General features: G+C 43.5%; 1 protein-coding gene across 1 annotated transcript in view; it reads right to left on the bottom strand.

Annotated features, from left to right (window-relative positions):
- The window catches only part of HEPHL1 (hephaestin like 1), a gene marked incomplete at its 5' end in the record, with an annotated part of 39,005 nt that overhangs the window by 6,732 nt on the left and 5,401 nt on the right, over positions 1–26,872 (bottom strand). Inside the window, 15 exons of the mRNA XM_080375641.1 lie at positions 210–432; positions 878–984; positions 3,928–4,068; positions 4,868–5,007; positions 6,654–6,867; positions 11,088–11,300; positions 12,498–12,648; positions 13,095–13,306; positions 16,011–16,142; positions 16,310–16,446; positions 17,173–17,341; positions 18,379–18,633; positions 19,603–19,782; positions 21,611–21,823; positions 22,608–22,852. Of these exons, the coding sequence (XP_080231767.1) occupies positions 210–432; positions 878–984; positions 3,928–4,068; positions 4,868–5,007; positions 6,654–6,867; positions 11,088–11,300; positions 12,498–12,648; positions 13,095–13,306; positions 16,011–16,142; positions 16,310–16,446; positions 17,173–17,341; positions 18,379–18,633; positions 19,603–19,782; positions 21,611–21,823; positions 22,608–22,852 (2,732 nt within the window). The remainder of the gene's footprint in view (positions 1–209; positions 433–877; positions 985–3,927; positions 4,069–4,867; positions 5,008–6,653; positions 6,868–11,087; positions 11,301–12,497; positions 12,649–13,094; positions 13,307–16,010; positions 16,143–16,309; positions 16,447–17,172; positions 17,342–18,378; positions 18,634–19,602; positions 19,783–21,610; positions 21,824–22,607; positions 22,853–26,872) is intronic.

Genomic DNA, 26,872 nt, shown 5'->3' with positions numbered 1-26,872 from the left:
CAGGGCAGCCTCTTCCCAAGAGTAAAAGATTAAATGATCTAGTTAGAAAAATATATATCTTGGCTGGGTGTCATGAAATCTTTTTGTTTCCAGAGTTGCAGTTTATGAAGCTGTCACATGGTTGGGTAATTGCAGGCTGAGTCTTCCTAAAAGGGCTTTGAAAAATAAACTACCGTCCCCTTGGCTGCTGTCACTTGAGTCCTACATACCATGCATGCAGTTGCCTTCTACGAAGTTCTCAGTGAAATTAAAATCATCAGGATTCTTATGAAGGTATGTTTCAATATTTTCTTTCAAGTACCAGGATTCATTTTCATCGAACACCATAAACAGAAGAGTAAATTCACGATCAATGTCTTTCCTTAGGCCTCTCTCATCTAGAATTCCTTTTCTGCAAACTACAAGAGGCCCAATCAGACCACTGTATGTGTCCTGAAATAAAATAAATATATGTGTTACAGATTTTCACTTCACTCAGTTATGAAATAGATACAAATTAACTACAGATTAAATAAAGATGAAATTCTATTTTCCTATCAGATGAGAAAAAAAATTACTGTCTGATTAGAGATATCTTTTTTTTTCACTACAAGCACCTATGTTAATGTACCAAAGCAATGTTTTGCCTTCACTCAAAACCCCTTCAACTATTCTTTATGGAGGAAATCACATTACTATGATGTATCCCTAGGGATTTCAGTAGATTAAGTTACGCAGGCATGTGCAACTGTAATCAAAGAAGACAAAGCATCTATAAATTGTTCCCCTAACTTGTGATCCTCACACAAATGTGAAGGAGGATCCTTTCAGAAACATTATGCAAGGCAGGATGCTTTAGCCAGAGCAATGCAATCTTTAATGACCATTTCTTGGTTACCTTTACAAAATTCACTGTTGAATAATAAACCCAAGTGATACAGTTTGGATCTGTTTTACCAGGGCCGGAACGTTCTGGGACATTCCATCTGTAGGTGTTTATTTCCCCTGAAACAGAGAGAACAATTTTACCAAGAGCGGCATCCCACAGATGGAAGTTTGGAGACAGGACTCTTCATCTTTCTCTTTGGGCAAAACTTGTAGCAGATCAATGATCTTGGATGCTGATGTTTAAGGTCAGTTGAAGATGCTGGGAGTCAAGCTCCAGAAAATGTTTCTTGGACTTTCTCAGCTGAAAAGGGCACAAAGATGAGGCAGTTGCCACTGGGATTTTGCACAGTGCTGCAGCAGTGGATCAGCTCTGGGCCAGGAGAGGAGAGCTGAGTACATACCAGCCTGTGGACTGGGAGCAACAGGAGGGTCCTTTCATCTTCCACTAAGCCACTTCTCTCAGCAACTACCAGAGGACCCCTGCCCATCCCAAAAGCTATCACCTCTGCCATGTCCTCCCTGAGCAGAGATTCCCTGACCTCTGATTTAAAAAACTGGAACAATCTGATGGAGAAATTATCTATTTGGGTGAGGGTCAGTTCTCTGCACTGAACACAAACACATCTATGTTCAGATTAACTGCCTATGCTGTGTTTCCCTGCTTTGTTGTTTTGGGGGTGTTTTTTTTGTTAGTATTTCAGGGGAAGGTAGGAGACCAAGATGTGGTCAACACCTTGCCCTTTTAAGCGGTGAAGAAGTGTTGAGCCAGGCAGTCCCTGGCCCAAAAGTCTTTCAGGGTGACAAAAGCCAAGAACAGCTGGGGGCATGTTACAAGTCAGGAGAAAACAAGGAAATCACAGAACTCTTGGTCGTGCTCTTAGTACAGACACAACCCAACAGCTGCCAACAGCAGCTGGCATCAGAGCAAAGGAGAGTTTTCAATCTTAAAATGGTTGTGAAGTGACCGAGCATAGTTTTATGTCACTGAGCCACTACACTATTTTGCTGGATCATGCAATAGTGGGTTTTATTGTATAACAATAACTCCAAAAAAAGAAATGGTGACTCTCAAATATCATGCTATATGAGATGAGTCTCATGAACGTTGTAGTATTGCAACAGGACAAGCATGTTCTGTTCATTACAGCATGGATTTACACACTTTAGCAGAGATCAGAAAGGCTTTCAAGGCACAATACTACACTAATACGACAGAAAACACTAACAAGAAATCTCAGAGGCATTCATGCCATGGAGACATACACTAGGGAAGAGTTTGTTATCTACCTGTATCTAACCTTCGCATCATCACTCCTTTTTAGAGGGTGTGATGTGAGAAGAGAGTCTGGCCATGATCCTTCACCACTTCCTTGCTTTTTACTCATCACTTCAGCGCATTTGGAAGCTTTAGATGGAAAAATCTCCACTCTACTTAAAATCTGAGACACTTCAAATGGCATCAAAGAAATATCTTTGAAATGCAAATGAAGCATAAGCCCTGAAAAGACTGATAAACAAGAGGAAAATGGATATTTTCTCCCTTTTTGCTGCTGGGTAAATGGAGGAATGGACAGGGAAAGGACAAAGCTGTGGTAGCTGAGAGCTGTTTTGGGTTAGGCTTCTATGGATCTGCTCTCTGCATCTCTTTACCATGCCACCCACCCACAGTCCCTTCAGGAGCTGGCAGTGCTATCAGGAGCACAATTTAGCAGGACATAAATCAGATTGATGACTTGTTCAGGATTTAGTAGAACTAGACGGGCTCTGGGAAGCTTGGGGAGAGTAGTCCAGCCTGATCCAGGATCAGGCAGCAAGGATTTCTAGATGATGGTGATGGGGACTGAAGTGTCCCAGAATGATGCTTGATTTGAAAGACTCGTGTTCTGTGTTAACTGCTGCTTCCAAAATCCTAAGGAAAAGTTTGTCCTTAGATCTTGCTGAAGAGTACTTGCCTTTGTCTTACTGTCAAACGCAGAAACCTTTCCTTGTCTAACTCATTCCAAGCCTGCTCCCATGTGGACACAGGAAACATGACAGTAGTGTTTCCAGTGCTACACCTCAACTGTTAACAAAACAGCATCAACATCATGGAGCAAATAAAAAACCCCAAGGGAATCATATAAATCACCTTTTTTTTTTTTTTTTCCATATATTAACCACAGGTCAAACTCCAGCAAAGCAGATGCTGGCTCACATTTGGCCATTAATTTCTGTGTGAATCCTGTGTTACAGGAAAAACATTTCATCTTGCAAATGTCTCTTGCAAAAAAAAGATTTAGTGCATCAGATTTTCTTTTCATTTAGTTTTTCACTGAAGCTCACAAAAACTGTGAAAAAAGTTGCATGGGTGGTGGAAAAGAAAGGCATGTACATTTTATATTTACTATAATGCCAGGATTTGAGTCTGACTTCCTACTAAAATATAAAACACAACATAAAAATTGAAGTACAAACATTTTGACAGGTATTTTTCTATATGAAAAATTTCAGTGCTTTGAGAACTATTTTCCACTGTTTTCCTTACTGGAAACTGAGGCATACTGGGTAAACTTTTCCAAAGACTTTTAATTCACACGACATCTACCTTTTGCATTTAATGCATCGGCTCTGAATGCAAATGCCAGTTCTGTGTAGATTGAAAGAGAGTCAGAGTTAATATTGCCAACTGCAACTCTACCACTGGGTTTCTCAGTTTTTAAAACATTGTGAGAGTTTCAGTCTGGAGCCAAATGCAGTGCTGGCTTACACTTCCCTCGCCATGGTTAGGGACCTGCTTCGGCCTTTTTTGGAGATTGTCCAGTGATACTACATTCCTCTTTCTATGCCTGATAGGAACAAAGGCTCATTCTCTGCCCAAACATGCTCACTTGTTCAAGAACCTACTTGTATAAACAACACAGAATTGTATCTGAATAAACGTTGAGCTTATTATGCCAGTAAGAACATACAGGTATGTGTAAACTCGACAAAGGGATTATCATTCATATGTTAATACGCTTTTATATACAGCCTTTGTAGCTCAAGAAAAAAAACCAAAAAAAAACAAACAAAGAGCCTTACCGGGGAGAGTAAGTGGTGTCTCAGGTTGTTCTTCACAACCCACTTCTTCTATACCATGTGCGCTTATGGAATAAGGCCTGCTGGCTTTGTTCTTAAATACGATCAGTACAGAGTCACCAACCTCAGCATGGAGTAATGGCCCTAAATTAAAATGGAAGATGCTGGTGATTAATGCTGCTTTTCTGAATTTAACAGACTCTCAATAGCTTGGCCTAAGAGAGGAGCCAAGGTCTTTCTCAAAACCCTTGGGCTTTCATTGTTCTTCCAGCAAAGGAATCAAAACTGGTTTGTTATCTTGGCTGATGAAAAAGTTCCATATATATATAAATAATCTTTTTTCTTTTCAGTCAATAATTGTTCTCTCCGGAGACAGGTCTTGGACAGCTTGGTTTTAGGGAAACCCCTTGTGGATGATTTTTGCATCTTTGAAAATTCTATTTCTTAACTATTTTTTTTACTTTTGTACTGCAAAAAAGGAAATGACAAATATATTCCTAGAGAGTGGTGGCTACTTTATGACCAGTTGTTGCCTGCTTCTCACCCCATAAAAAAAACATAAGCTGATGGTTATTTTATGACACACATAAAATTTTGTCTTGCCCAGTTTCAGACACAAATCCAGCCCTTAATATTGACTTAATCTGCCCATAAGAGTCTCCTGCACATTGCATGTTCTGAATTTAAGGTGAATCCTGGAATTGCCCTTTTGGCATCCTTTCTGATAGTACTCTTTGGAAATTCCTTATACATGTTTGAGAATGAATTCTCTAACTTGGAAAACATCTTTACACTCAGAAATTATACAAATTGGTTGTAAAGTCACCGATAACCTGGAATTCGTATTCCTTGTTTTCCATGTTAACAAAGCTGGAAAAACTTAGTTCTTGGAAAGCAATCCTCTCACTTATCAGGCTTAATCTGTGAGCTGAGAGCTACTTGCCCAGGATTTCCAGGTGCTCCTCCTCCTCTGCCCTCACTTTGCGCTGCGTGAAGTTGCCATTTGTGTACTCCCTGTAAACCACCTTCTTGTATTTTGAACCAATCAGATCTTCTGCTTGGCTCAGGAAAACGTGCCCATAGCTGCAAAATAAAAGGGAAAAAATTAAAAGCACTAAACTTTATAGGTCTAAAGGCTAGTAACTGTTTTGTTATTCACAATAGACATAATAAGAATATATGTCTTGGTCTGATGTGCTGGTTCATGTGAAGACCTGGATGCTGCAAGAGATTTAAACCAGCAATAAACGTGATAATCCTCACTAAATGAACACCTTCTTCAAAGAGGTAAAGTTGAGGATATGTTGCACTCACCACAAACCTTTGGGAACACAAATCCTTCACCAGACCTGTCAGAGCACAGGTAAAGTTCAAGCTATGAGTGGGTTTGATGGTTTGACCACTCTCTCCAGCTGCATCCTCCACTCCCATAAAAAATACTGCCTTTCTCTGTAAACCTGAATCCTCTTATCATGATGGCTGCTTCCCTATCTTGGTTATTAGTCACAGGAAGATGATAACCAAAGCCTAGCCCTGTGAAAGGAAATGCCATCATCTGAGATAAGAGGGGCCTGCTTTACCCTGTCCTCCTGCTGCTATGTACTGCGCAGGGCTGGATGCTCTCCCCGTGTGAAGATAAAGTGAGAAATTGATTGTCACTTCTGCATCTGGCACAGGATGCTTTTTTGTGCCCTCCAGGTTTGTGCAGTCACCCACAATTTGTTGCTACTCTTGTGGGAACCCGGAGGATTGACTCGCCAGCAGAGGACACTCACCACCAGCTACATAGGAGAGTGTTCACCCTCTTCTGAGAGCAGCTCAGTCTTCTGGCAGTTCATTCCCAAGGTGCCCTTGGCAGGGAAACCGCAAGGCTGGCTGACAACATACTAAATAAAAGCAAAAAATTGCCCCAGGAATACTGCTTACTGTAATAATATACTGTGTGTGCAACAGAAGCCTTTGACAATACTGGAGTTAGTATTTTCTTTAAACATGCTTCACCACTTGTGACTCTTCAGGTACATTATCTACTGACTCCACCATACTCTTCCTCTTTACAGGCTGCAGTTTCCCAGCCACTTTTCTAAAGTTTATTTTTAAAATATGTTCCTTGGTCCTTTTTGTTTCCACCAAAGGGGTCTCAGAGACCTCCTTACCCAATATGATCTGGAACGTGTATCTTTTGCACATTCTTTTTACTTCTTAGCACAGCGCAACATAGATGTGATTCACTTGCAGTGGTTACTATGTTCTGACTTTTCTAGGGGAGCCAGGTGCTACTGCATTGCAGTGAAGCAGGCTCAGCACCTCCCTAGCACACCTGCACTGCTTGCAGGGGCTCACGTCTGGGACAGGTACATAGGTTTCTTCTCTAGGAAAACCACAACACTGGGATGGGGAGACTGGGGAGAGTGAGGAAGGAAGAAGAGGGGGTTGGAGGACATCATTGTAGGGTTGAGCCAGGGCTGGAAGCCACACATGTATTTAGGGACTTGGAAGGCTTCTTGGGTTCAACAGCATTACAGTACACTCTGAGATGAAAACATTCCAGAATGATGCCTATGAGCTACTTTAGTCTGAGAGGCTGTCGCTTTGTAAACACTTTTTTGTTGTTGTTGTTAGAAAGTGCCTCCTAAGAAGTACCAGACTGGCTTCATGGAAGGATGCTCCAGTTTCCCCTCCATTATAAGTATGCTTCATGCCCACAAGCAGTTTTTTGCTTTGGGTACCTTTCTTCATTGCTGCTGACATTGTAAATCTTTGGTGCCAAGCTCTTATTTGAGGCATAGTCCCACTCCACCTCCTCCGCAGCGACATAATAGATCCTCATGGCTCCGTGCTGCTGCTGGGCTCGGGTGGTGTTACGGCAGCTACTGACCTCATAGAGATGTTTCATTCCACCAACAAAGTGATCAAAAGTCCTGCAAACCACTTTGAATGTGCCTGGAAAGGAAAGCACATGAAATTTAGACATTTTTAAAAACTTTGAAAAACAGCTTGGCAAATTAGGTCCTGCGCTTTGTATATCCCTGATCTGTCCTCAGACAAACCTGATCTGTGATGCTATAGGGAAAGTCAAGAAAAGGAATGCTTATATAGAATCATAGAATTGTTTAGGTTGGAAAAGACTTTTAAGACGATTGAGTCAAACCATTGACCCAGCAATACCAAGTCCACCACTAAATCATGTCCCTAAGCAACACATCTACACATATTTTAAATACCTCCAGGCATGGTGGTTCAACCACCTCCCTGGTCAGCCTGTTCCAGGGCTTGACAACCCTTTCAGTGAAGATATATTTCCTAACAGCCAGACTAAACCTCTTCTGGCACAACTTGAGTCCATTTCCTCTTGTCCTGTCACTCGTTACTTGGGAGAAGAGACCAACAGCCACCTTGCTACAGCCCCTTTCAGGCAGCTGTAGAGAGTGTTAAGGTCTTCCCTCAGCCTCCCTTCCTCCAGGCTAAAAAAAACCAGTTCCCTCAGCTGCTTCTCATCAGACTTGTGCTCCAGACCCTTCACCAGCTTCGCTGCCTTTCTCTGGACACGCTCCAGCACCACATTGTTCTTCTTGTAGTGAGGGACCCACAACTGAACTCAGCATTTGAGGTGCAGCCTCCACAGTGCTGAGTACAGGGGGACAATCACTGCCCTTGTCCTGCTGGCCACACTATCCACCACGATACCTTGTACCTTGTATGACACCTCACGACATCCTTGTAGTCCTCCTGAGTGGCTTGCCCCTTCCTCCAGAGGTCAAAACCTCTCCTTTTTTCCCTGAGTGCCAGGCAAAGCTCCCTGTTCAGCCGGGCCGGTCTTCTGCCCCGCTGGCTCCTCTTTCAGCACATGGGGACAGCCTGCCTCTGTGCCTTTAGGGTTTCCTTCTTGAAGCACGCCCAGTCTTCCTGGGCTCCTTGGCCCTTCAGGGCTGCCCCCCAAGGGACTCTCTCAACCAGGCTCCTAAACAGGCCAGAGTCTGCCCTCCAGAAGGCCAAGGTAGCAGTTCTGCTGATCCCCCCTCCTTACTTCTCTGAGAACCTACAACTCTATCAATTTCATGATCGCTGTGCCCAAGAGCCTCCAACCATCACCTCACCCACAAGTCTTTCTCTGTGCACAAACAACAGGTCTGTCAGGCACAGAGAGGATGGGGAACCCCCGCCCCGCGACCCCCCCAGCCCACCCACCTCCCCCGGAGCTCCGTCCCGAGGCGGAGCAGTTCCCCGCCCCGGCGCTGCCCCGAGCCGCCCGGGCCTGGCACGGAGCAGGGCACGGCCGGCAGCCCGGCACCGGGGTGGCTGCGTGTTCCCACCGGAGCCCAGCCGGGGCAGCTGCCCGGGCCCGCTGGGCGCAGAGCTCGGAGAGGCCGCGGCCTTCTGCCGGGGGGACACCGCTGCTCCCCGGGGAGCCGGCAGAGCTCCGGCGCCCCTCCCGCACCAGCTGCCGTGCCAGGCCCGTCTGCCCGCCCCGCTGCCAGCGCTGCTGGTCGCTGGTGCTCCCCAGGGCTTCTTGTGTGGGCGGGGGAGGCTGGGCTGCCATTGCTCCTGGCCACGCACGGGGTCCATCAGCTGCTGTAGCCTCAGCTGTGGGCTCCTGGCAGCTCTCGGCTCCTCCGAGGTTCCCTCAGTGCGGGAAACCCGCTGTGCAATGCACTGGTGTGCTCCGCTGCCGACCCTGCCGGCTCTGCAGCCGCTCGCCTCAGAAAAAATTAAGAGGACTGAAGGAGAAACTAGTTGATAAAATGGATATGCACCAATCATTTCCTTTAGTCACCATGTGCTTGATGGTGTCAAGACGTAAGAGGGTGGGGATTCAGGCTGTCGTCACACACTCAAGAGTAAACATGTGTAGAAGAATGGCTGCAGAAGCGTGGCCTTAGAATCTCTAAAGATCTGCACAGTCCAGGCCTGGTATTAGAATAGGCCTGTAATCAGAATTGTGCTGAAGTTGCTGTGCTGAAGTTAACAAGAAAGGTAGCCTTGAGCTATTCTTGAATCCTGAGACCGAGTAATTATGTTGTGCCAACAGGCCGTGGCTGTAACAAGCTGCAGCTGCTGGGAAAGCAGGTGCAGGGCCAAGAAAGATAGGGAGCGGTATGGGAAAATAGGGAGTAACAAACTGCAAGGCTGAAGCACAGCAACACAATTAGCTACATGGATAGAATGCTTATTTTAGTCATGATAATTAGGGGTGTGAGAACCGCGCGCCTTTAGAGACTACTAACCAATTATATTTCTGCTTTACGAATATGCATGTGTATCGGTTCTATATAAGTAGCGTTAGCAACTAATAAAGTTGAGCAAGATGCATAACTCATATTGAGCGTCTTCTTGACTCCGGCGAACCCTTCTTCCAACAAACATGCACATAAGACACTGCCGGGTTGTAGCCTGTAACTCCTACATTACAACAAGCCCTTCAGCTCAAAGCAATATGTGAATCCAGACACAAATGGAGATCCGCAAGTCAGCAAGTGACTTTTTGCTCCAGAGGAAACACTAGCCTGCTCCATCTTTGCTCAAGAATCTCCAGAAATTGCTTCTAACTATCTGAGTTAGATTAGCTTAGCCAAGGGAGCTCTGAAAAGCAATTCACTAGATGTCTGGCAGCAGGAACGCAGCCTTGCCAGTCAGCTTTCACCAGTGCTGCCCTGTCTGCAGATGTGCCCACAGGCAGCACGAGAAAACACAGGAGGAGTGTGCATTACGAACACTGATAAAGGCATAGAGAAACAGAATGTGTGTTTCAGAGATGCTGTTTCCTTGTCCCTAAGCACAGAGCCCTGGTGCCAGCCTTGGGTGCGTGAGACTCTCCACTGAGTCCCTGCAGCTCTCTGGTGTAATCAGGCTAATGGAGGCCTCTTAGAGACTTTACAATACAGCTACAGACCTGTTATACAAGAATACAAACAGAAAGATGCTGCTTATAACCATTTGTTTATATGCACCTATATGGTATAAAAAAGATTGAGTTAAATTGCACCTTTCTGACCCTTTACTCTCTCTCCATGAAAGGCCAAACCACCATGGGCCAGGTTTTTTGTAGCTCTGATTGTCAAAGGCTGCAGTGATGGTGGGAGCATCTTTTGGCATGTCTGTGGGCAGATTTTAATGTTTGTGCTCTCCTTCCCATTTACTCAAGTAGAAGCTGACCACAATGTAGTCCTGCATAGCTCCACCTGCTAGCACCTGCTGAAGGAGGAAAACACTTTCACGGCTACTTTGTATGTGAGTCAGTGATGGAACCAAAATTAGAAGCATAGCTCTGTCCAGACTGGATCTTAGTTCATGCCTTGTGCTTCTAGGGCAAAATTGACGAAAAGGGTAAAATAACATGCAATTAAAGAAAATCACATATGTTGTTGAATGTAAAGATATGATAATTCACTCAGTTTCCTTTATTGCCAGTAGAAGGTTAGCTGGCAAAAATCAATAAGCCCCTAGAATATATTGCTTAGTGTGAGTCCTGCAGTGCAGTTTCATGACAGACGATGGAAATGTATGGGATGGAAAAGGTGAAAATGTATGTACACATTGCCAACAGGTATTTCTATCAGGTGCTCTGGCCAAGGATGGCCCTTGGCATAGCCTTGCACAACTCTGATGACTCTTGATTTAAACAGTTGCACAAATGTTAAGAAAAGTAACGTTGCATCCTTTGTCATAAAGCTTATCTGGTGTTTCCAACAAACAATTCACTCTGAGTCTGAAGAAACTATCGTTGGATTGTACATGAGAATTAAAAGTATCCTTAATGTATATGATTCTGAAGAAACTCCTGAAGACTATTATTGAAAAACTATTACTGAAGTCATAAATACCTTAAATGATGCTGACTGTCTACATGTCAGTGGATTTTATCTTTGCCGAAAAAGCCTGTTTTTAGAGTTATGGAAATTCTGTGAGCATCCCATTAGCTGTCTCTGCCTGCTCCTCTGCCTATCCCAAAGTCTTCAAAGCCTTCACTCCTTGGTGCACACACAGATTTGTTTTATAGCAACTTCCCAGAAAAGTAGCCCATCCTGAATTCTGAGCTACGCCAGGTCCCCATGGTCTCTACACTTTCAGGCTCCCTCGTGCAGAGCAAAGAATCTCACCAACTATTATTTTGGCTGCCTGATTTCTGTGTGTGCCACACCGCCAAGATAAGTTCATGAACGTACCCACGTGGTCTGGCTGCATCAGCGCTGTCCCTGATAAATGAGGAAACAAGGCCAGCCCATCCCTCGTCGTCCCTCTCAGGTCAATGGTGTTTCCTTGAAACTGAACTCCATGCATGTCATAGTGACTGCCCAGTCCGATGAGGTGCCAGGAGACCTTGTCATCCTTGCACATGGCCAGGCCTGGCAGATTACCGAACAAGTAGCCATTGACAGCTGGAGGAGAAAGAAAGAGCTCGGTTGGCAACAGGTCGATGGAAACTCAACACAGAGCTTCTTACTACCTTCCTGGAAGACACTCGTGACTCAGCAAGTTGCAGCATTAATTAAAGAGGCATTTTGTGAAGCAAAGGTGGCACTGGATAACACCAAATTAGTATCTAAATGCTATGTGTATAAACTCTGAACTTCTACCTTTTCTTTTAGCCTATAAAATCTTGCAGTGATGTAGCATTTCTGTTCCGAGCTTTTCAGGGTGCCTCACAGACACCGGTTAAGTGTGTAAATTAGGTACCTCCCTTCAGCCTGGAGAATACATAACTAGATCATTAAGGCCACAGAGTGGGCCATAAAGAATCCAAGTCATAAATTCAGTTCTGACAGAGCCTTTTTATGTGATTTTGACCTTTGATTTCCACTTTTGCTTCCAAAATTTATCTCTTTCACAAGGGTGTTATGAGGCTTATCTCCCTATTCCTCAAATGCTCTCTATGATCACTGGGTGAAAGATATCATGGCAGAACAAAATTTTAGTATGAGATACTACCTCATAACAGAAGAATAAAATAGATGGGTCCAGAAAGCTCTGAGGTTCTCTAATAACGGATATTCTCAGTGCTCTTCAGAAAATTAAAGCAAAGAGAGGTTATGTAATTTGCTCAAGTCTGTCATGTCAGGAATAACTTGGAGGAGGTCCACACTGAAGTAAGATACTTATATCCAGAGGTGATGTTTTAAAATATTATTGGCCATCTCTCTTTGCTTCTCCTCTTTCAGAGGTGGTTGCTACCCAGGTGCGAGCTGACTCAGCAGAGCAGGTGGACCTTCATTGTCTGAGTCAGTGCCAAGGCCAGCAGGGAAATTTAAATCACCGGTGAACATTGGTCTCTTCTGCAGTTGGTGTCTGACTCTGGCCTTATGTCTTTTTACAGACCCAAGTGTTGTATCTAAAAGCTACACTCTATTCCCTTACTCCAGGTGTAGTTGGTAGGTGGATGCATTCATTGTTAATGTGACTGGGGCTTCAAAATACACTCCAAGGGCATCAGGAGCTGGCCATAAGCTGACTGACAGCTTTCCATCTCACCCTCCAGTGCACTGTAGTCGGCTATGAATAATGATAAAATCTGCCAACTCATCTTCTTAATATGACTGAAGAAAAGGTATCATTAACAGATATTAGGTATTTCATACCATGCATTTTGTTAGATTCCTTGAAATCTGCATCATTTTCATCTACTTTTGAAGGGTCTCCAGTAAATGCTTCAATATTCTTGTTCAGATACCAGCTGTCATTCTCATCGAAGATTGAAAAGAGAAGGTAAAATTCTCTGTCTATTCCTTTCTGTAGACAAGAAGGAAGGCAAGAGATTAAAAAAAAAAAAAAAAGTCTATGCAGAATTACCCAAGTTAAAATAATATTTTTTTTAAACAAAGCTTTCTTTCCCCAAAAAATTGCAGCCACCTTCTTACTGTGCCCTTGCAGAGACAGGGATTGGCACTCTTCTATCAGCCACAAGGATAAATAAAGTGTCCATTACTTACAGAGGGTGGAAAGACTCATTCATTGCTAATAAGTGTGTGGAAAAGATGGAAAACCTAGGGACAAGCCAGCATAATGTGGATGACAGTGTCATCTTCCTAACCATCCCCTTTGGTCAGCTTTAAACTTGAGGAATGGCGTTTATTTAATCTCTTAAAACTGAGCTGGGAACTAGGCAAATTGGCCTATATGGGAAGCCCCCTTAGTGCATGACACATTAGGGTCAAGCAGATGTCCATGTTGGTCACCTGCGTCCCGTCGTCATTCAGTGTGTTCTTCCGACAGACCAGCAAAGGCCCCACAAGGCCGGAGTTGGTGTCCTTGACAGCATCGGTGGCTGAGTAGTACAGATAGGTCAGGCATGGGGGATCACTCTCTGTTGGACCTCCATTTTCAGGCACCCTCCATTTGTATGTGAAGGTTTCACCTGGCTTAACATGGGCTCCTGGCTTCAGATAGCCTGCAGAGAGAAAATTGAGAAGCACCTAGGTTACAGGAAATTTTTCTCTTCCTGAACACAAGTGTTAGCTAGGAGTCAGACATAGCTGCTTGTTTCTATGAACACGGTCCCCCTGGCAGCCACAGCTCAAGCACCATCCCATAGCCTGAGCACTTATGCCATGGGGACATCTCCAGACTGGAGTCCTGTGCCATAGGGACAACTGAGCCCGTTCCCCACAGAACAAGTTTAGCTGCTTCACCCAGACACATTCTGATGCTATCTGTATCATCTGGGTTTAATCAAACAAGACATGCAGAGCTCATCCTTGTGCTTCAGTGGCTTCCTCTAGTGTTTGTTGCTTGCCTGCCCTGTTGTGAGATTCATCTGCAACATAAGCACAGACTCTGGCTTTTCATTAAACACCAACAAAGCAATTACATCAGCAAGTGGAGCTGCAGCTGTGGCTCTTTAGAAATTGAAACCAAAACTGATTCTGGTGTTTGTTTCTTTTTGATTTTATAGCAGCGCCCAAGAACCTCTGTCAGAGTCCCCAGAGGGTGGCTGCTGTTACTCTTTTTTGGAAGTTACTCTTAAAGGATTTGGGCCATTGTCTCCTGCCAAGCCACAGGGTCGATATAGCACCACTCATATAATTTAGCCCCTGTAAAAGAGTGTTGGTATCCACTCAGGGAGGACATACAAAAGAGCCTTGAAAGGAAAGTTGGGAAAAGGAGTCAGGTCTGCACCCTTTGTAGAAAAAATAAAAGTGCTAAGTAACCTTTCTGGTCTTTGCTATGAGGAATATCAAATCAGAAATTTTGTTTAACACTTAGGCATTCATTGACTGGATTTTCTCAGCAGGGTCAGATGTGCCTTGCAGCAGCAGACTGCACCAATGTAATACTCCTCTATAATACTCCAAGAGCATCCTCTGAAAATTTAGACACAAGTGAAAATAGCAGTATTAGATATGAACACGTACTATTTGCTGCAAACTGCAATGCAGCTTAGAGTACTGCTTCAAGAGTATCTGATACTAGTGGGTTCATCCTGCAACAGTGTTCAATAAGAAGAATGTTGGAGTTAAAAACCCTCTGAGACTGGACAAGCGCCAAATGCAACATGGAAGAGTATTTCCTGAGAGCGCAATTGAAAAAAGGATGTCTGCAGATATCTGTAGGTATGTTTACGTACAGCATTTTCACATTAATAGGCTGCACTCAGGCAATGCACAGCCTTTACATGTATACATTTGTAGATAGATATGACTGAAATCCAAGACACAAAGGTTACAATGAGAGAAGAAGGGGCAGAAAGACTGCTGATGAATCTGGAGTCAGGTTCCTCTCCAAAGACCCAGACGGATGCAATACACACTGCTGCTGAATTGTAGGGTTCGGTTTGATTTTGCTCCACACCAAAGCATGCAATGCTGATGGGTGCTCCTGCTGGGGAGCGTTAAATGAAAGCACAACAGGACTGCAAGCAGAGGGAAGCTGCACTTCCATTGGGGAACTACACCTGACATGGATGGCATGAAGACGTGTGCTCTTCAAGGTTGGACTCAAGCCAGTTGTTTCATGATGCATTGGAGCCTGCTGGCAAATTTGTTGTGTTGCAAGGTCAGCAACTAGAGACAACAGAATTTAATAAAGCCTTTTGTATTGATTTTATTGTATGATGTTATGAGTTTTACCTGTTGACCTCATTCTTTTAGCACACTTCTCAAAAGAGGGATTATGTTCCATGAGTTTCTTTCTGATGTGTTGTAGTAGAAAGAAAGCAATTTAGACAACAAGAAACGTACCTTTCTTTTCAGTGCTGCGAATGCAGCAAAAACTTTTTAAGAGGCCACTATATTAGTTCTGTAGACACTGTGGATGGGATTCAACTCACTTTACTTGAGCCACCTAAAGCTTAGTTCCTAACCCAAACTCTAAGCTTCTTCTTGTAGTTGATGAAACACATCTCCAAAGGGTGACCTACTGTCTCCTAAAACAGGTGTTCAAAGTAAATGAGACTTCTTACCCTCTGACGGATTTGCTTCTTGTCACTAACTGAAAAAGGTGCCTGCCAATTAAACATGATATTTAGCATTTTATGGTTAAATTTAGATGATAAAGTTCCTGTCCTTGCACAAAATGAGAGGAAGACTTTGGCAAATGCTCCATTTCAACGTTTACATATTTATGAGGATTAATAAGGATTATTGCTGCTTCATGTTCCAGGTCAATCATATCAAAGCTGCCTCCAACACTGACTATCCTGACAGTGAAGCAACGGCAATGCCCGACCTGGATTAGAGAATCAAGAGTGAAGCAATGCAGACCATGTGGATAGCTATATCCAAAGACTCAGCAGGAGCATCATACCAGATCTTAAGCTTCGTAATTCTGGAGCATGTCTAGACGAGATTCACTGACTGCAGGTGAGTGATATTAAATTAGAATTAATATAAATAGGATTGCGCCTATGACTTTTGCTCAACATGGACCTCAGCTAGTTTTAGATGCCTTGTCTGGCACATGTCCAAGGGGAAGAACCAGCACGTTGGCAGACTGGGAAGTCCCATGGGTTGTGACACACAGGGTAAACACAAACTAATCAAATCATCCCTTCTGTGCCTTAGCGTCCACGGAAAGGCTAAACCTGCAGAGCAACAGAAGATCCTTAGACTCAGGTATTCTGGATAGGATGATACAGCAGCACAGTCAAAACTCACCATCTAAGTAAGGAGCACCTTCCGACAGCTTGCTGAAGCTTACACCATGGGCCATGATGCTATAGCTTCTTTTGGCTTTGTTGGCAAAAGTAACTAGCACTGTATCTCCCACTTCAGCTTTTATAACGGGGCCTTAAAAAAAGAGAGTGAGGGAAGGTATTAGAAGAACTACCCTCTAACATATTTCCACCTAAACAAGAGAGGGCTGACTGGCAGCCGCATGCATATTCCCCTCTGGATCCAACTGGATCTGCATTCAGACCTGATGTAACGACAAGAGGGGAAAATATTCACTGTACCAAGTATTCCCAGGTGTTTCATGTCCTCTGACCAAATCTTCTTACTGAACGTTGCATCGGTATATTCCACATAGCGAACTTTCCAGTATTGCCCTCCTATTCTGTCAGTCCCTTGTGTGAAATATATTGCAGACTCACTGTGGAATTAACAAATCGGATTGGTTACTTAATTAAAGGTTCAGGAAGAAACTTTCATTTTGGATAAAGTTACTATTCCAGACACAGGAGAAATGATCCCCCACATTACTAGTTTGCATACACTTTTCTAGCAGACAAAGGGAGATATTACTGGTCTAAATTAGTTATAAATTAGTTAACAAATAGACATTCACTGTGCATTAGACTTTCAAGTGTTTAACCCCAATTTATTTAGGGAGACATCTCTGTGTCTGCTTACCTCTAACTGCCTTAGGGTAAGACCTGTGCCATTACCTGCGCACAAGGTATTGCTAATCCTTGTTAGCTTTCCTGGGAAATACTATAATACAATTAATCTTCATCAGTAATAACAGGGGGGGCAGGAAATTTACCACTATGGCACCTCTGAGATACTCCAATTGTAAGTGTGAAAGCTGCCTGAGGAGTCTCGACGCAGGGTCATTAGCTCTATGGAACTTTGAGTAGCTCACCAGGGCTCACTTTCTCCATGGACTTAATGGATCAAGATAAGTGCTTCCAGAAGGCAACTCCAAGCATCGCAGTTATGAATCTAACAGCCCGACAAGGCTGTTTAAATCCATTTCCCCCTGCTCCTTTCAATTAAAATTAATAACAGTGCAGGACCCAGCCCTGGTGACTCACTGCAGAAGTCTCACCCAGACTCCTGAAATTAAAGCACAACAGGAGAGGACAAGAAAGCTTACCTGCCAGTGGCGTTTAAACCCTGCCCAGTGAATTTGTCATAACCGTCAGGTCCGTAATTCCAGAGTACTTCTTCAGCAGCGATATAGTATCTTCTCTTGTGACTCAGTGGTGAAGGCTGAGACAGGTTTTTTTGGCAGATCTGAACATCATATAGTGCCTCCATGCCACCTGGGAGGAGAAAGAGTCTGGACACAGTTCCTGGCTGGCTGCAAAGTCAGCAATCTCAGGAATACAAATGCACATTCAAAACTCTCTAGGAGCTATGTGGATTGGAAACAATTACTAGGGTAAATTTCTACTTTTAAAGACTTCCTCTGCCTGCACTGGGCCAGATGCTATCACCCTTCTCTTGCAAGGTGATACTTTATGCCACAGGTGAAACTCACTGACATCAAGGACACTCTTTATTCGTCTTATTTACTCAATTCCTTAATCTGGATAAGGATGGTAGAATGATTTTGGGGGCCAGAGCACCTCCTGAAGTGTACAAAATGGCATCATCTCCCCTTGACTTTCATTGAAATAGAGGCTGGTTATTACCACACTGAAGGTGTTTGTTGCTTGCCAGAATCAGGTCTGGTTTGCCTGATGCAAATCCCACTGAAGTCAATGTGCAAATTCTCAAAAGTAAAAAATCTCCCAACTTGTCTCTGATATAGCAATTATGCATTGCCTACTGCCATGAGATCTAGTTTATGCTGTGTGTTTTCCAGCTTTTGCACCACACAAATATCACAACATCACCATCAAATTCCTTCACATAAACGTTTCTGAAAATGCTGCCAATTTTTGTCTGATTTCTGTTAAGGAAAAAACCTATGAAGTGTTCAGCTGGCAAGATTTTTCTTTATGGGTAAGTACTTATCTACCACAAAAAGTGATGATGAAGGCTCCTCTCATTGCTCATCAAAATCTCCGGTTTACATAGGAAGCGTGGAGTCAGCGCTGGGTCTAGCAAGCCTTCCTCACATGAATTACACAGCTAAGTCATTCCTACTAGCTGAAGATTTGGCCCAAGGCCCAGCACGTATAATTTCTACTGATGACTAAATTCATATTCATGATATTTATCTGGTGAAATAGTTCCAAAATTTTTAGTTAGTCACAAAAAAACTGTCCTGCTTCCCCTGGAAACATCTCTCAGTTTTCTTTTCCAGGCATAGTAGAGGCTTCTGAAAAGATCAGGGAGGTCTATAGCAGCGTACCTCGTAAGTGCTCATTAACCTGGCATGTTATGAGCCACCTCCCAGGGTTCCCGGGAGTCATCTCCGCTGTGATGAACGTTGCTGGGAACAGACCGACGACATCTGCCCTCTGGTCTCTGTTAGTGAATGTGTGGCCATAGAAATAGGCGGCGTGGATGTCTATTTCACTTCCCATGCCAAACAAGTGCCAGGAAATGGAAGTGTCAGCACACATCTCCAGGACAGGGAGATTGCCATAAATATAACCATTAATAGCTAAAAACAAAAGTATGAGATTTTATGAGAGGTGAAAGAGAAGTGCCAAGTGCCTCCGACCCCATTTCTAAGGTTGATCCTTTCCTGGCCCAGAAAAGAAACTGGCTGAATGTCCACGCTGAATAAGGCCCTCACAGGCTCCTTGATGAAGAGTAACATTTGAACATACAGCTTACAGCTCTGGATAATCAAATGGCCCAAATTCTTTGGTTGGGTCTGTGAAAAACTTCCTGGGGAATATCGAGATGTTGCGAAGGCCAAGTCATCACCACAAAGGCCTGATAATGAAGTTAATTTGTTCTGCAGCTATTGAGCATGTCTGAAATTTCTTTCCTCTTACTCTGAGTCATAAATATACCATTTTATGCCAGGCTTAAGCAATTTAGATTTGAAAATTATGATATCAGTCAAATCAGTCTAGTCAGCTCTCTCTGCCTCAGCTTCCACACCTGACATGAATGTGTCAGGACACCAGGAGAATGAGATTTATTTTAGCTCCTAGGCTCCATGAGACAACCAAAATACACCAGATCACCACATGGCACAAAGTACTATTGGCCAATGGATCTCTGAAGGGCAGAAGTGGTTGTACCAGCCAAACCACCATCCACAAGGCCCTTTGAGAAATGCTGGACTCTCTCAATACACACATCTCAAAGTGCTCTGCAGCATACTTTTTTTCTTTTCACAGCTGGTCAAACAGTCACCAAATGGCTTAAATCTGTTGCCTAAGACAAAATGTTAAACAAGTGGCAGAGCTGGGCATGAAAGCTAAATCTTTCTGCAAACCAGTATGTTTTGTGCTGTATTTAGGGAGAGAGTTTTTAACAACACAGTATGTCAACGTCCTAACCCATTCCTTGCTGACACAGATAAAGGAGAGACAGCACAAGGGACAGAAAGTCCTACTGAAATGAAAAGAGCCTGGTCACTGCTGTAGGTCACCATTTGCTCAAGAATCCTGCTCACCATGCATTCGGTTGCTGGTCTGGAAACCTTCATCCTCTTTGTTAACTGTGGCTGGTTCTAAGCAGAAGGTGTTTATATTCTCATCAAGGTACCAGCTGAAGTTTTCATCTACAATGCTAAACATCAGGGCAAAAGCGTTAGCAGCACCAGTCCCTTCTATTGAAGTCTCATCTGCAGTTCCTAAATTACAAACGAAAAGGAAAGTGATAAAAAAAGCTTTGGAGGGGATTGAATTTAGAAGTGACAACGACTTTGGAGCGCTCAAGGAAATACTGTGCTCTGCCCATGATCTATAGGGCAGGATGAATCTCACCTAATGTTGCCGTTCTAAGATCTCTTGACCCCCCTCCAACAGCATTTGAACAGACAAGACCTGGACTGCCTCCAGAAGTCAGTTCATCTCATCTAGGTCAAGTTGATATTTTAGGATCTCTTTGATTTGACATAAGCACAAGTACCTGCCAATATCTGTGGTCCCATTTTCCCCACCTTTGGCCCACTCCCCCCAGCCCTGCCCTTTAGTCAGTGTTAGTGTCTGTGTGCCTGCACAGTGAGGGAGATCACGGGCTGGATCCAGACAGAAACCAGTGACATTTTTCTTCACCAGGAATTAAGGGGAGGCAAGTGGTACCCTGCATTTCTGTTGCATTGAAGAGACTGGTGAACCATGCCCTCATAATGGCCGCCTGAATGCGCCTCACTCTCCATGGACTAACGAGGAAGCCTCAACAATTATCTAGGACTAGATACTTAAGTTTTAAAAGGCTGAAGGCAGGGTGAATATAACCTATTCAGGCTAAGTTCAGTATCATTACCTGAGCGACCATTTGGGGAACAACCTGAGACTATAAGAGCGGCAATACTGAGTAGTCTATTATTAACCATTGGCAGGTTCAGACTTCATCTAATCATCCAGTCTACCTCTAAATCCATGAAAACTTTTGCTTCTCCTGTCTCCTACGAGAAAGAGCCTGAGAGCTTTGCTGTCAGTCCCCTAAGGAGCCACCTACCACCACTGGACAAAGGACTACAGCAGTAGCATCATACAGATATCCACCTTGATGAATTCAAGATCGAACACGCAGATAACCTGGCTTTTCAGGCTGGGATTGTTTGGAATGTGTTATTTCCTAGCTTCATATATTATTGCGTAGTTATCAGTTCATTTTTATATATTTGGGCAGTTCTGCAGATTTCAAAGGCCCTCCAGGAGAATAAAAGTCTGAGACATTTTAATTGTGTGAGTTAAGCTGGAGACCAGGCTTATCCTTTCCACGTTGAAGTCTTTCTCTTCTTCATATATAAAACCTGCTTCATTTCTATGTTCTGTATATAAAATCAGGGCTGATTCTGTACTGTGGGAGGTACTGGAAAGCGGTGGCAGAGTTACAGATGCCCAGAGGGAGAGGGTGTGATGGTGTGATGGCTCAGCTGATAGAGGGGAGAGAGTTCCTGATGGCTCCAGCACAAAATTATCAGGCTGTAACGTACATGGGACAGGCTGCCACCTCAGCTATTCAGCACACATCCTCATATGGTTGTGATACACAACTTGTGAGCAAAAATAAATATATAATCTGTATCGGGAAAAAATTACAAAGAACTTTGGGGCTTCAAATATATAAATGCCAATGATGAAGTCACCTGCCCAGCCCTAATTTAATTTCCTTGGAAATGAGTCCTTTACCTGTCCTGAAATATTCCCAGTTGGGAAATATTTATTTTTGGTCTTGGCCATGACCAGCTGGCCACAGAGCATGCTGCCGTCCCTCCACCAGCCAAGGCAAATCTCTCGTGAAGCCAAAGGGGAGCAGGAAGGGGGTTGTCCCAGAGCTACAATACCTACCCTGGGATGCTCCTGGAATGGCCCAGCTATTCCTTGCCCCTTTTTATGGGCTATGTAGGGATAGACTTTAGACCATCATGTTTATACCTGTAAGCAAAAATGACTGTTAAGATGCCAAGCTTGGCAGAGGGGCTTGCTTTATCAGTGTTTCTAGTTCAGTACCTTTTTTACAAACCAGCAGTGGCCCAATTAAACCAGATGCAATATCTCTTGGTGTGTCAATGTGAGAATGGTAAATCCAAGTCAAGCAGTTTGAGTCTGCCAAAGTTGGGGAATAATCTTTCCTTACTGGCCATGTGTATGTGTAATTTCCACCGGGAACAACAAAGTCGTCCTCTTTGCTTTTACCGCCAGTTCCATCAGGGTAAAGTGCTCCTAATACATTAAAAGGAAAAAGGAAGCTTTTAGCCCCCCCCCCTTAACAGTTTTCCTTCAATAAATGTGTAATTTCTTCTATTTTATTACAGATTTATATATTAATAACAGCACTTACAAGTACAGAATCACTGAGAAGTTGTCAAAAATCTCAGGAGTTCTGGTAAAACCATCCAAAAAAATTGATAGTTAAAATCCATTACTTATCAGTACACAAAGCTTTAAAAATGTATTAACAGGCTCTATTTTTTCCTTAGCTCTTTACTCTCATGTCATCTACACATTTTGCCAGCTAACATTGTGCATCTTCTCACAGAAAACTGATGAGAGTAATGAATGTAAGCAAATCCATACAGTCCTCTAACCAAAATACACATGCATAGCTTTGGGATTCTGAAAATTAAATCATGTCTGTTGTAGCCCTATAGAGAGGAAAGCATTTACTTTTAAGAACTCCAACCATTCAAACAGGCTAGAAGTAGAAGGAAGGAGGGAAGATGCTTTGGTGACTTATAATTCAGGAAAGAAATTCAGGAATAAAACCCCACCTAACCTGTTTAGTACTGTTTTTATCCCAGGCGTCAAAGGTTTGTGGCAAAAGGTTTTAAGAGACGAGGCTGTTCCTGGTTTTAGTCATCAGCTGCAATTACTGATGAGTTTATGAGGGGGTGATCTAAAGTCCTTTGATGTCAATGTCCAGAACAATAAATACTTGGACAAACTTTTAGCCATCATATTAGCTACTCCAGGGGAAAAGGAGAGGAAAAGGCAAACCAACTTTTACCTTCAGAGTCCTTGTCATAGAAGACCCCATGTGGATGCACAGAGTATGGGCGGGAAGCAAAGTTTTTTAGATGGACAATAACGACATCCTCTTCTTCTGCCTTCAGGACTGGCCCAAGGAACCCCAGCCAGGCTGCTTTGGGGATCTCCTGGGAGTAAGTGTCATCTGTGAACTGCCTGAAAATAGCCTTTTTGTACACACGTCCTATCCGGTTGGCTCCTCTTGTCACATAGACACTTGCAAACCTGGTGTTGGGAAGGGAAAATAATTTAGACTCCTTTAAAAGCTGATCAAATAACTGGTGCTTAGAGTGCAGATAAAAAGTTCCTTTGGACATATCACATAACTGTGGAATAAAAGCTGAGGAGTAAACCTGGACAGTGCTAGCAGGATCCACATCCCCTTCTGTACAGTAACAGTCATCCCACTTGCAGGTCTGGTCTTCAGCACAGTTACTACAAGTCTTCACTTGAGGACCAGCCACTCAGGTCTTTCTGTACAGTTTTAGCAGTTTCTACTTCTTTTGAAGGTTTGAAACCTCACGTCTGAAAGATGACTGTTCAGAAGGAAAGGAAAACCAAACCAAGTTTTTCCAAAAGCAAATAAGAGTGATTCTAATCAACTAGTTTGACACCCCAGAAGAGTAGCATGAAATATATTTTTGCATGAAATGCATCATTTCTACATTTCAGAGGCTATGTTTATAGCAACTTCAAGTGATGGAGAACCCATCATATGGTCAGTGGTTGACATATTATAGCTATTAAATACCTACTCTCTTTGAATCCTCAATTGCATTTCTAGTCTAATATCATCTAGCTCCACACTCCAACCACTGGTTCCCATCAAGCCCTTTCTGAGATCAAAGAAGCCACATACCATCAAGAGATTCTTTTCTATGCAGGCACTTGCAGAAGTTGTAATTAATTGACTAAATTGCCTCCTATACCCATGTTCTGGACAAACCAAGTACACTGACATTCTTTATGCCATAAATCTTTCCTGAAGCTCTTTTCTGAAAGCCTTCCAATATTTCTCTATCTCTTTTGAAGTCTGAACTCAAGAACTTCAATATTTCTTACACAAGTGGGAATTAGCTTTGCCCTTTTAACTACAGCATCATACTGGCAGCCCATGTTCATCCCATCCATTATGATACAAAATCTTTTCTTACTTCTCTCCAGGTTACAGCTGACAAGTATGATACACTTCCTTATCCCTAAATATCCCACACGAAGAGGGTAAAAATGAACCCCTTTGCTACACAGCCAGCAGTGGACTGTATGATCAATTCCACCATACCTGACTGCATAGTTTTTGCATCCCTCGAAGGTTGTTTGAACTTTTATGCTTCCTAACAAATTCATTAAAAACCTGAACTAAATTTTCCTGAAGTATCACTGGAAGAAATATAGCAATTTCATATTTATAGTGAGTTTTTGCGACTTGCCAGTTCAACTGCTTGAACCCATTTTCTTTAGGTGCTTTTGTACAGTTTTGTACAGTGTACAACAACCTAAGTGTTGGATGTCACACGAGTTGAAAAGTATGAGTTGCTAGAATTTCTCCACCATAAGATCCACTACCCCCTCTTTTCAAGCTATCTCTGCTTGATGCCATAACTCATAACATCATTACAACTCTGTGGCCACTGTCTAAACCAGATCCATGAAGTGATCCAGATGTAAAAGCCTCCAAAAAGAATGCCTTTTCTTTTGAAAAATGTGCTTTATAACAAGCCGTGAGCTATTTTGGCACAAACGAAAACATTGCCAAGGATATTGCCGTGGCAGAAACATGGCTAGGATGGAGGGCAAGGGGCAGAAGCTTCTCAGTCTGCTTCTTCACAGAATAACATGTCAAATAAATACGTTCCAAAAGTGTGGTTAAGGAATGAGTTGCCAAGAAGTCTGGATTTTCAGTGAAGTAGCAGGTCTGAGGTAAATGTCTATGTGCACAGCAAGACCTGGCAAGTCACACCATGCTCACCAAGAAGATACCTTCCACTGCCGGGGGGGGGGAAAGCTGCTACAAGAACCTTTACCACAGAGTAGTAGGTGTTGTCAGTAGTAGTGCAGTGTAAATGCACATGCTTCCTTACCTCATGGCAGTGTATTGATGTGGCTATGCCCTAATTCAAATTATAAAGTGATTTTTTAAATGGTTTGTAATGTTTTCTCTAGAAATAAAAATCAAATAGATTTTTTTTTAGAAAGTACTTATTTTCAAGACATATTTTTCATTTTCATCAGCCACCAAATATTTCAAGTGAGATGCTGTAGTGGCACTGTGCTTTCCCCATGATGACAATGCCCTTATGCCCTTGGCTTTCTGTACAGACAACATTGCACATTATTCCATAACTTCACACTTCTGGGATACACTGTCTCTTCAGCAGGAGAACTGTACCCCAGAAAAGTGCACTTCTTGGTCAGGTTTTGTCAAATGCTTGACGTGAGCCTAACTCCTTTAAATGCATAGGTCATGGATCTCAAGATCCAGTTAGGTACAGAAGTTCAAGAAAACACCCTGAGAAAACCCTGTAGGTTTAGGCACCAGAGACTTTCTCGGTGCCTAAAGCCATGCTGTAGCATTTCTGTTGGTTAGATCTGTGCTTGTCTCCTAGTTAAAGCCATCTAGGAGTCGGGAAAGTATGTCTTTTTAGTGCCAGCTTTCTGAAAGGCTTTCAGACATCCTCCACCTGTTCAGAGCTGCAGAGCCCACTGTCAAGGCAATAAGTATCAAGGCTGGTCACAAGGTGATGCTCTTCTGTGCAGGGCATGAAGCAATGCAAGAGCCATGGAGCCAGAAAGGGATCACAGCATGAAAGGAGCAACCTGGTCTATTGGCCCCGGTTGATTTTGGGGTTTGTTTAATCTTTGCCAAAAGAAAAAAAACAATCAACTCTGGGAGACAAATCCTACATGCCACTGATGCCCTTGCTGTTGCGTTAGACTCTGGCTCTTTCATAGCTTCTCTTCCTTCTAGATCCACACTCTCCAAAGGGCAAAAGAGTTTCCTACCCAAAATGTCCTGATGTTTGGGAGTTTCTTGGAGTGCAGACACTTCAGCCTCACTCCTCCTTCTGTCTGGGAGGTTCTTCTACCTATACAGAGACATGTATTTTCAGCACATCCTTTTGATTGCCCTCGGTACCCGAGAACAGAGCACACTGATTGTTGTGAGTCCCACCCTAAGGTGTCCAGGCTGCCCCATTTCATCCAGGAAGTCTTTTGGGTGCCCACCTCAGCCTTGAAAGTAGCTGGTAGCTCTGTGTCTCTTCACAAGTGTTGCTGTGCTGCACATTAGCGTGCTCAAAGTCCTTTGCAGAAAGACTACCCACACTGGAGCTAATGGTATCAGCTGTAGGAAACTCATAGAAAGGATGCATGGGTGTGAATGACTTCTGCTCTGCACTGCCAGATGTCTGGATCATAGGCATGTAGCCACACTGTAGGGCCGGTACCTCTACCCAGTGCCACGGTGCACCCAGCAGATGTGTCAGAGGGAGCTGGCACAGGCTCAGTGCCATTGCCCCTGCTGCTTCACCAGTGGGACACAAAGGTTTCCCTCCATCCCTCTTCTTTCTCTCGGTGAGAGCTTCTTCTCAGTGGTCCATGAAGTCTTTGCTGCCAGTGCCATTCATACCAACGTGTCTCCCATCTCACAGTTCCTTACCACCCGTATCCAGAGTCCCTTGGAGATTTTCTCAGCTTCAGGATAGTGTCCTGCTGACCTTAATCTCCTGTCTTTGACAATTCTCAAACACCATTCCCTGTCTTCTTTTGATGATGTCTGCTTCCTTGGGAAACACTTAATTGTTTTTGTCTGTCATTTGTTCTGTCATTGAGTTAAACTTCCCCTTCAACTGCATCTCCTGCTTCATTCTCTCCCACTCACTGACTTTGCAATCTACTGTTGCAGCAGTGGCTTCTCTAAATGCTGTATGGTTAAACACATCCAGTTCTCTGAATCTGCCTTTGCCTCTTCCAGTGGTCACAATGTGCCTGTTCTACTGGGTGCCCCCTGTCAAAATGTCTCCTATCTGTTATTCATCTCTTGTCGCATAAAGACAAAACTTTTCCCTGCTTCGTCATGCTCCCCTACTCACTTCAACTACTTCATGCTCCTGGTGGCTTTGTGGTATCACTGCTTGAACCTCTTCCATCTTCCTGGTCTTGTGCAGATGTAAAAGCTGCTGTTCTAAATCTTGACTATCTCCCTCTACCTCAGTTGTCAGTCTGCACTTCATGTGCAGAAAGTTG

This window comes from Falco punctatus (assembly GCF_963210335.1).
Source record: "Falco punctatus genome assembly, chromosome: 2".
NCBI classification, from domain to species: Eukaryota; Metazoa; Chordata; class Aves; order Falconiformes; family Falconidae; genus Falco; species Falco punctatus.
Note: the sequence above shows the minus strand (reverse complement) of the source record. Positions and strands in the feature narration are given on the sequence as shown.